At 45.5% G+C, this 10,927-nt stretch overlaps 1 protein-coding gene across 1 annotated transcript in view; it reads right to left on the bottom strand.

The window, feature by feature from the left end:
- Positions 1-10,927, bottom strand: part of pdgfra (platelet-derived growth factor receptor, alpha polypeptide) — a 30,945-nt gene that overhangs the window by 16,347 nt on the left and 3,671 nt on the right. Inside the window, exons 2-15 of the mRNA XM_070446191.1 lie at positions 10,478-10,556; positions 9,830-10,114; positions 9,451-9,714; positions 8,865-8,995; positions 7,441-7,603; positions 6,730-6,922; positions 6,500-6,615; positions 6,029-6,328; positions 5,534-5,934; positions 5,238-5,406; positions 4,904-5,093; positions 4,439-4,554; positions 4,142-4,268; positions 3,729-3,925 (exon numbers count right to left, since the gene is read on the bottom strand). Coding sequence (XP_070302292.1) covers positions 3,729-3,925; positions 4,142-4,268; positions 4,439-4,554; positions 4,904-5,093; positions 5,238-5,406; positions 5,534-5,934; positions 6,029-6,328; positions 6,500-6,615; positions 6,730-6,922; positions 7,441-7,603; positions 8,865-8,995; positions 9,451-9,714; positions 9,830-10,114; positions 10,478-10,535 — 2,710 coding nt within the window. The 5' untranslated portion in view covers positions 10,536-10,556. The remainder of the gene's footprint in view (positions 1-3,728; positions 3,926-4,141; positions 4,269-4,438; positions 4,555-4,903; positions 5,094-5,237; positions 5,407-5,533; positions 5,935-6,028; positions 6,329-6,499; positions 6,616-6,729; positions 6,923-7,440; positions 7,604-8,864; positions 8,996-9,450; positions 9,715-9,829; positions 10,115-10,477; positions 10,557-10,927) is intronic.

The following is a 10,927-nucleotide window of genomic DNA, read 5'->3' as shown; positions in this document are numbered from 1 at the left end:
CTGTATAGCTGTCTATGGTCAACTCTATAGATGTCTGTGGTCAACTATAGCTGTCTGTGGTCAACTATAGCTGTCTGTGGTCAACTATAGCTGTCTGTGGTCAACTTTATAGCTGTCTGTGGTCAACTATAGCTGTATGTGGTCAACTATAGATGTCTGTGGTCAACTCACGTTTCAGCATCTTCACAGCCACCTTCATGACAGGCTGGGAGCGGCTGAGTCCATATGCAGTTCCCTCCACCACCTTCCCAAACGCCCCAGAGCCCAGGACACGACCTGCAGAGACACCAGACATGGCACACGATCAGTTAACATGGAGGGTAAACAAATAAACAAACATAGACAGACAGGCAAACACACACACACACTCTCAAGCACTGACTCTATACACACACACTGGACTCTACCCACACACTCACACTCCAACACACAGATACCTACACACAGTACATATGCCCACACAGACGCATAACATGCGCACACAGACGCATAACATGCGCACACATGCATACTGGCGCCACACACACACACTTTCACACTCACCACATACTCTGCTGCTACTGTCTATCTATCCTGTTGCCTAATCACCTTACTCCTATCTATATCTACAGTACACAGTTACCTCAATAGCCTCGTAACCCTGCACATTATCTCAGTACTGGTACTCCCTGTATATAGCCATGTTTACTTGTTATTGTTATTCACTGTGTATTTATTCCTTGCGTCACTATTTATATTTTATATTTTTTACTCTGTATTGTTGGAAAAGGACCCATAAGTAAGCATTTCACTGTTAGTCTACATCTGTTGTTTACGAAGCATGTGAAAAATAAAATGTTACTTGACACACACGTCTGCCTCTGCCCTCTCATCTGTGACTTCCGCAGTGAGTGAGATTCCCTTTGGTCAGTGAGTCACAACCCAAACCCAGGCAGCACGCCCCAACCTCCCCTTTCTGCCAGGCCAGATGGCCTTATCACATCCTCACTTCAAAGACCAGAGGGAGACATCCAGACCAAAGCCTGACTAGAACACGACCACCCAACCATGATGATGTGACACTCTGACCAGAACATGACCACAGTAAGACCACAGACAAAGGAAACAGTACAGTCGGCTCTCACCCAGTACGAGCCCATCGTGAGAAAACTCCCATCTGGAGTCATAGGGCAGTTGCATGGGGTCAACGTAGATGTACTCATGGCCATCAGGGCTCACTGACTCTATCACCCTCCAACGGATCTCATAGCGAGGCTTCTGTAAGATAGAGGACATAGATAAACAGATCCATACATAGGCTCTAGAGCAGCGTTTCCAAACTCCGGTCCACTAGTCCCCCAACAGTACACATTTTGGTTGTATCCCAGGGCAAACATACCTGACTGAACTCATCGAGGGCTTGATGATTAGTTGACAAGTTGAATCAGGTGTGCTTGTCCGGGGCTACAATTAAAATGTGTACTGTTGGGGGTACTGGAGGAGCAGAGTTGGGAAACACTGCTCTAAGACAAAGTGTAGGTGAGTGATTTAATGAGTCAATGAGAGAATGAGTCGGTGAGTGAGTGAGCGAGTTTGTGCGTGTGTGAGGGGCAGTGGTGATCTGTTGTACCTGTTTCCAGATAATGACCAGGACAATGAGTGAGATGATGACAATGACCAGCAGCACCAAAACAGCAGCAGTTACAGGCAGCTCAGAGTGGGGGCCTGTTCAGGAGGAGAACCACCACACACACATGAGATGGAATCACAACATGGAGAATGCCACAGAGAGAAAACAACATGGATAAGTCAATGTAAGTCAATTTGGGAATGTTAGTTTGATGAATTATTTGAAGAACCCAACATGAGGTAAAATATAAAGAACCCAGTATCCCAGGCTAACACACATCTACACAATGAAAGTCTGTGATCAACTGCCCTACCACAGACAATTTACCAGACAGCTACCTCAACACTGACAGCCCAGCCCAGTCTCTTCAATGCCTATCACACATCAAGTGTCACAAAGGGGCGCAACTACAGGAAGAACCTAGCTATTAAAAGAGGAGACTACAGCAGGAAGAAAATATACGGTAGCAGGCAAACTAAGATACTGTGAATCTAGTCACCACACTATACCAACCATGTGTTGTACAGAGCCTATAGAAAGTCTACACCTCCTTGAATTTCTCCACATTTTATTATGTTACAAAGCGGGATTAAAATGGATTTAATTGTCATTTTTTGTCAACGATCTACAGAAAATACTCTGTAATGTCAAATTGGAAAAAAAGTCTAACATTTTTTAAAGATGAATGAAACATAAAACAATAATATACCTTGATTATATAAGTATTCACCCCCCTGAGTAAATACATGTTAGAAACACCTTTGGCAGCGATTACAGCTGTGAGTCTTCTTGGGTAAGTCTCATGAGCGCTTTGCACACCTGGATTGTCCATTATTCTTTTCAAAATTCTTCAAGCTCTGTCAAGGTGTTGGGGATCATGACTAGACAGCAATTTTCAAGTCTTGCCATAGATTTTCAAGCAGATTTAAGTCAAAACTGGTAACTTGGCCACTCAGGAAGGTTCACTGTCTTCTTGGTAAGCAACTCCAGTGTAGATTTGGCTTTGTGTTGTAGGTTATTGTTCTGCTGAAAAGTGAATTCCTCTCTGTGTCTGGTGGAAAGCAGACTGAACCAGGTTTCCTCTAGGATTTCACCTGTGCTTAGCTCCATCCGGTCTCTTTTTATCCTGAAAACTCCCCAGTCTTTGCCGATGTCAAGCATACCCATGTATGTGATGTGTTGTGTTGGATTTGCCCCAAACATAAAGCTTTGCATTTAGGCCAAAAAGTGTATTTCTTTGCAGTGTTTTTTTGCAGTATTACTTCAGTTCCCTGTTGCATACATATGCATGTTTTGGAATCTTTTTATTCTGTATATTTGTATTCTTCTTTTCACTGTCATTTAGGTCATTATTGTCACCACAATGTTGTTGATCCATCCTCCATCCATTACAGCCATTGAAATCTGTAGCTGTTTTAAAATTACCAATGTCCTCATGGTGAAATCCCTAAACAGTTTTCTTCCTGTCCTGCAGCTCAGTTCAGAAGGACGACTGCATCTTTGATGTGTCTGGTGGTTTAATACATCATCCACAACAGAATTATTAACCAGACCATGCTTAAAGATATATTCAATGTCTGATGTGTTATTTTTACCCATCTACCGATCACTGTCCTTCTTTATGAGACTTTCGAAAATCTCCCTGGTCTTTATAGTTGAATCTGTGCTTGAAATTCAAATACTTGACTGAGGGACCTTACAGGTGTTATATGTATGGGAGACAGAGGACGGTGTAGTCATTACAAAATCAAGTCAACCCCTATTATTTCACACAGGGTGAGTCCATATAACTTATTATGTGATTTGTCATGCCAGATTTTACTTCTGAACTAATTTAGGCTTGCCTAAACAAAGGGGGTGATGACTACTTAAGCAACAACTATTTAGTTGTTTGATTTTTATTCATTTGTAAGAATGTGTAGAATTTTCTTTTCATTTTGACATTATGGAGTATTTTGTGTAGATAACATATATATWTTTTTTTACAATGAAATCCATTTCAATCCCAGTTTGTAACGCACAACAATGTTTTAAAAAGTGAATGATGTGTAGACTTTCTATAGGCCCTGTAACTGAGAGAGGAGGTGTGTAAGTGTGACTTTGTGAGTGTATGTCTCACCTTGTGACACCAGCTTCACCTCCCTGCTGACAACGGCCATCTCGTTCCTGGCCAGGCAGCGAACGGCCAAGGTGTTCTCCAGATGCCCAAAGATCACTCGACTCTCCAGCTGTTTGTCCTGGTCCATGTGCGCTTCCACAGTGATCTCTGTGTTGTTGGTAGGCAGGGGCACCCACTGAGACGAGTCGTTGGCACAGCTGGACAGGGGAGGAAGGAAGAGTAAAGACACGAGACCTGATAGCATGACATTATCACATTGGGCATAGTAGCATATGAAGTGGCCAGGTAGAGGTGAACAATGTACAGTAGGTGTATTTTAATTTTAAGGAAGAAAACTGGCTATTGTTGGAGTGAAAGTGAGAGAACGGAGAGATGAAGAGGAAGAACGTGGGGTTGTGAGAGGTTATCCTTACTGTTTTATGTTCTTGCAGATGAACCACTCCACTTCAGGAGTGGGCATGCCTCCAGCGATACACACTACAGACTGGCCTGTGGCTGAGCCATGGTGGAGGTCCTTCAGGTCCACAATGACTGCAGGCACTGGACACAGACAGAGGGAACAGGGGGTCAGACCACAATAGAGACACAGATAGGGGGAGCGAGAGAGAGAGGTGGGTAAAAGAAAGAGTGTCAGGGAGTATGGGAGCCCTGTTAGTCAGGAAAATAAAGGTAAATCCAAATGAAGTGATTGGAGCATTCCTCTGCTTCACCTTTGACCTGCAGGCTGAAGTTGTGGCTGTGGGTCTGGTTCCCGTTCTGCACTCTGATGGTGTAGTTCCCACTGTCCTCCTCTTTGGCCCGAATCAGGGTCAGAACACTCTGGTACCTACAGAGTCCAAACAACATGTATGATTACACTCTAATCATGGCAACCAGAACCAAATCTCATGAACACGCTGTTAAGTCTGTCACAAGAGACTAGTTCCACTAACATCGCACAACAACACCAGACCTTAATAATAGCCATCTGATCATCCTAGGTGAACTGGGAACCTGTCATTGGCCACAGAGTGTTGTGTTCAGGATGGTGGTATATCCTATCTCTTCAGTCAGTGTTGAATAAAATCAGAGGAAGTCTCCCCTGATCTTGCTGACCTGGACATGTTATTAGCCAATGAGTGTAGTGTGCGAGTATTTAGGTGTTGTTGAGTGGTGTCAGAGGAAGTCTTTCTCACCTGGTCTCGCTGACCTGCCGGAGGCTGGTGGTTATCTCAGCTGCCACGTCGTTGAGAGGGAGGCCATCTTTGAGCCATGTGACCTGAGCGCTGGGAAAGGAGTCAATGTCAGCCTGGAACTGTCTGACCTCATCCAAATCTGCTGACTCCTGTGAACTGAACGCCGGGCGCAGCGACACGAATGGCCTTTCTATCGGGACAGAAAATGGAGATAGAACCATTAATACATTATGTAAAGGTTACAGGTAGTTAGAGCAATCTACCAGTTATAGCAAGATGATGAACCAAGATTACTGCCTTGATATTAGGTAAATAAACAGTGACACAAACGTACCATAGACAGTGATGGCCAGCTTCTTGGTCTGGTTCTCGTTGCTGATGATGTCAGTGATGGAGCAGACATAGATGCCGCTGTCTTTGGCTGAGGCCTGGGGGACAGTCAATGTGTACTGGATCTCCTGGTCCCTCTTATTCTCACGCACCGACTTCAAGCCCCGGGCCGCCTGACACACACACAGACACACAAAAGTTAGACCCATTTATAATCAAACAAATAAATGCATTTTAAAATGAGTCAATGAATTTCCTCTCCAATAAGAGAAAAATAATTATGTATGTGCTTTTGTTTACCAGTTTTCCAGGGTACTTCCAGTGGTCTTCCAGTATCTCAGACCCCCGGGCCACACAAATGACAGTGATGGTGTCTCCCACCAAGAGGGCTGTCTTCTGGGCCTTCAGCTCCACATGCAGCTCCGACCCCCCTGCCCAGCCGTGGACAATGTACTCCTCACTGAGGTGCTCCTCTCCGTTGACGAGGGCCTTACAGACGTAGGTTCCTGCGCTGAAGAAGCCCACGGCACCCCTCTTGCTGTCGTAGACCGCCATGGGCACGGCCTGCTGGGTATCAGCGTTGACCAGGGTCACATTGGCACCGGGGTCCGACACGCGGCACTGGATCTCCATCTCATCGTGACCATTCAGGACGTGGTTGCCATAGGGCACCAGCGAGGGTACGAAGGGCACCTCTGGATCTGAGGAAGTGAGAAGAGGGCATGGTAAGTTTCCTATAATTCTAATTGCTAGCACAGATTGAACTCCAGCACCACAGTGCTGTCTTCCCTATACCTGGCACATATATGTAGATGCTGCTGTCCTCTCCCTCCTCAGTGGAGTTCCCTCCTTTGTAGAAGCAGATGTAGAAGCCAGTGTGCCCTGCTGTCGCGTTCTCTACGGTAACCGTGGTGATGAACAGGCCGCTGTTGTCCTCCTCGGTCTGCTCTGATAGGTACACGGGCGTGTCCCAGGCCAGCTCTGCCTCGCCTCTGCAGGTCAGGGTGAAGGGGGTGTGGAGGGGAACAATCCACTCCTCTCTCTGGGGGAACAGCACTGGCGCTGAGGCTGGCTGGAACAGTACTGGCCCTGATTCTGGAAGACACACACACATAGGCAGACATATTGTCAGATATAGGACGATACTGAGATAATACACACACACTGACGCATTCCGTTGCTAACACATTTGAAAACATAGAAACATAAATGCATGTTCACACACATGTAGAAGTGCATTTTCACTTGGCTTGAGGTTGTTCTCACCTTTCACTTTGAGGGTGAAGGAGAACTGGGCAGTGTGAGCGCTGCTGAGGACTATGATGGTGTAATTCCCACTGTCCTTCTCTAGTGACTGCCGAAGAGTCAGAGTGCTCTGATAGCTGAGAGATGGGCAGAGAACCACATAGCTCAGTGCAGCACACACCACACAGAGCTCCATAGACACACAGACACACAAACACCGGCGTTGCTATATACAAATGTTATGATCTTACTGGTTGCCCACCAGACGTCTGGTCTTGGTGAGGAAGTAGCTGTTCTCAGTGATGGTGATACCGTCTTTCAGCCAGGTGACTTTAGGAGCAGGGAAGGCTTCAATACTGATGGTGAACTCTGTCTCCTCCATCATACTGACAAACTCCACCGCTCCGATCCCACTGTGGTCCAACATCACAAAGGAGTTCTCCTCTACAGAGAGGGGTGCAAAAGAGAGGAAGTAGAAGAAAAAGAGAGGAATAGAGGGGGGACACCCCGAAGGAAGGACAAGAGAAACCGAAAAAGAGAAATGAAAGTCTGGCACACATCTGTTGAAGCCATCCCATAAAGCATCGGGGCTGATGATGAAAGCAGAGGTGTGCCTCGACTCTACTGTAGGGAGACTGCAGAACCCCTTCCCTCTAGCGCCTCATACTGACACTGACAGGCAGGATGAATTAACTCTACGCATTAATGTGAAATCAATGAGACTACTTTCAAAGAGTCCAACCAAGTAGCAGCTGGATTCAAATACATCTTAAAAAATCCCAAGTCGTTTCTGTTTAATACATCTACAACTAAGTGGTATTGGTAATAAATATAAATGTTTTTGAAGGATAGGCAATGTCTTAAGACAAAATGTCTACAATGCATGGTTTGACTGGTGATAAACATCACTCATATTTTTCCAATAAGAATTTTGGATTGGCCATAAGGATGAGCGAGCGTACCGAAGACAGTGACAGCCACCATGTTGGCTCTGATCTCTCCATTGAAGTTGTTGGTGATAGAGCACTCATACACCCCACTGTCCTGAGAGGAGGCTGCTGGGATACTGAGAGTGTAGACCACTCTATCAGGCAGAGTCTGCTTCATCTGGACTGCATCCACAGCCTAGATAGAGGAACAAGAGGACAGGAGATTAAAACCACTGTAGACACAAACACACACACACACAAACACACACACACCGTCTATCCCCATCTCTAGGAAATAAAATATCTTGTCTCTACTCTTCTCCGCCTTTTTACAGGTTTAGTGTTTAATTCTGTATGTCAGAGCAGCATGTCTCTCTATCCGTCTGTGAGCTGATGGTTAAAACACGTGCTGGTCCACAGGAGATAAATCAGGACCCAAGGCTTTTAAAAGCCTGTAATTGCAACTGAGACTAAAGCCAGGAGTCAGAAGTCCTGAGTTCTAGTTACCCCAACTGTCTCTGGACAAGGGCTTAGAGTAATCCCACCACTAAAACAGACGCTCTGTCACAATGCGATGTAGGGATTACCGAACAGTGCACACAAAGAGAGTGGTGCACACGTACATTTGAATCCACATAGACACTTCAGACAAAGTCTCCATCCACTACCCATACTACTATCATATACACTGGCACACAAACTTAAATGAACTAAATGACGCATGACTATACACACGAATGGACAAACTCTCATTACCTCATATAAACATGCCATTGACCTAACACACACTCAATGCTCAAACACATCCACACACATCCTAGGTTCACTGGGGTTACGAGGAGGTGGGGCGCATATCTGTTCTACACATCCAGAGGTCACAGAGGTCACGTGATTCACTGTTTCCCCTCTCCTTTGAACTTCCTTCTTCCGTCTACCCATTTGCCCTGTTTTTTAACAAACAACTGTCTCACTCCTTCCCTCTGTCTGACTGAGAGAGAGCTGGGGTTATAGTACCATGATGCACCATTTGGCTCCAGCCCTGGTAATGGACACGGCGCTGAGATACAGCTGTACTTAGTGACACATACCTTTAACAACTAAGGCCCATCCATCCTCAGAGTTATGTTACGCGGACCCACACTGTGCCTGAGCCCAAGCCATTCATCACTACAAGAAGACTGGGGAGATGAATCAGACGTAGTGACACCAAGAGGGATAAGGGATGGAAAGAGAGAAGGAGAGCTGGATCGAGAGACAGAAGGAGACATACTAAGGAGGGAAGAGAAGTGGGCTACGGAGAACGGACGACAAGGAGATATAGATATTATTAAAAGGGAGGTAAGAGAGGAGGCTAACACGGGAGAGGAAGTAGAGGAAAGAGGGAGGGTGTGGGAGGAGTGACAAACACCGACAGACAGAGAGAAAGAGTGAGACGGAGAGAGGGATAAGGTCCTTGCCTGTTTCCTGGGGTGAAGCCACTGCTGCTGGTAGGGCAGTCCTGGAGGTGCCACACAGGTTATGTTGAAGGGTTCCCCCAGTCTCACTGCCTCCTCGCTGGCCTTCACCTCCACATGGAAGTCCTCCATCACTGTACAGACCACCACAGGAGGGAGGAACAATATGGTCAACAGGAACAATACGGTCAACGGGGACAATATGGTCATCTACAGGTCCCTGCATGGTCAACTGCTCCCCCTGACAGCCATGAGGTCATCCCCCTCTCAGAGTTCACTGCAGGCTGATGCCATCACACTCTCTCTGTCTGTCTGACAACAACCCTGTGAAGTCATCTCCCCTGGTACTAATGACATGATGTCATTTCTTCAATGCAGTCAGATCACCCCACGTCTCTCGCTCTCTCTCGCTCTCTCTCTCTCTCCCTCTATTTCTCTCTCTTTGGTAAACAAAGACAGATTTTAAATAATAAAATATATGCCATTTAGCAGATGTTTTTATCCAAAGCGGCTTATAGCCATGTGTACATACAACCAATGTGATATGAAAACTAAGCAGCGCAACCAAATCATCCACATCTGGACTTACGTTTGTTGTCCTTCACGGTGTAGATGTCACTGGTCGTTGTCACGCCGTTCACGGTGGTCTCACAGACGTAGAGTCCAGCGTCCAGGTTGCCAATGAAGCCGATCTTGTTGTCATAAGCAGCGTCCACCTCTACTCCACTGGGAGCACTCTTCAGGACCACCGGGGAGTGAGGGTCTGACACCCTGCATGGGATGATGGTTTCACCAGGATAGACTAGAACTACCATGCTACCTGGCTCCTCAGGCACGAACGGAACATTGGGATCTGCACAAGGCAAAACAAGGTTATTCGGTCAAAGAAACTGCAAGCTATGGGAAGTAGAATAGAATAGAATAAAGTGATGGTGCATGGAAATGACAACCATTTCCACCAAATTTACCTGGGACAAAAACGTATATGACTGCCTCATTGTCTTCATCATACTCTTCATCGCCCTCTTTGTCTTGGTATATGCAGGTGTAATATCCGGTGTGTGTCACGGAAGCGTTATAGATGAAGAGCGTGGCCGTGTAATATCCAGGCAAAACAAATGTGTTGACGGGTAAGGGCTCGACCCAAGCAACGGTCCTTTTACTAGTGCAGCTGATGTTGAAAACGGAGAGTGGCTCGAGAACAAACTCATCTTCAGTTGATACAATGGTCGGTGGCATCAGTCCGCAGGTAACTAAAGGAAAGCGCAACAGTTCACTGAACGTCCATATGGTAATCAATACAAAACAATACTGGTTTTTAACAGTGATAAAACTAAAACTAAAAGGCAGGTTGTTTTGATTTGCAACGGAATCTGACGAATGAACACACCCAGGGGTGTATTCATTACATCTTGGAACAGAAACCATTTACTGTTTAAGAACCAAAATGAAGCAAACAGATCAAACGGAAAACAAAATGAGGAGGGACCTACCTGAATTTATCCAATATAAACTCTAGTTTTCGTTGCAAAACATTTTCCGTTTGGAGTAAATGTTTTAATGAATACACCCCCAGGTGATAGAAAGGTTTTTACTTATTTAAATTAGCTTCTTACCTGATAACAACCCAAACAAGACCACCCCAATGATGAGACATGTCTTCATTTCATCCATGGTCACGGATGGTTAATTCAGCTAGAAGAGTAGAAACACAGGCAGGTCAAACATGGTTCCACCAGATGTTGCAAAAACAAAACTGTCAGCCTGAGCGAAGAGAAAATACATTGACTCATGGTAGAAGATACCTCTGTCTTTTTGGAAAACATTGCAATCTGATCAATTAAAATCAATAGGTGGACTTTTATTGCTCCAGCACAGCATTTAGACTGACTGTCTTTCTCCTTATTCCAGTTGTAACTGTGGCATGCCAGGTCTTGTAAAGGGCACAATGAGTCAATGATTACGCTGGTTTGTTCTTGGGAGATGTTTATTAAAACGTTGGATATGGTTGAATAGCATACGGGCCAAGGTTAAAAATAAATTCAGGCACTGAAATCGCTAGGGGG

This window comes from Salvelinus sp. IW2-2015, linkage group LG13 (assembly GCF_002910315.2).
Source record: "Salvelinus sp. IW2-2015 linkage group LG13, ASM291031v2, whole genome shotgun sequence".
NCBI lineage: Eukaryota > Metazoa > Chordata > Actinopteri > Salmoniformes > Salmonidae > Salvelinus > Salvelinus sp. IW2-2015.
This window is presented reverse-complemented; position numbering and strand designations above follow the sequence as displayed.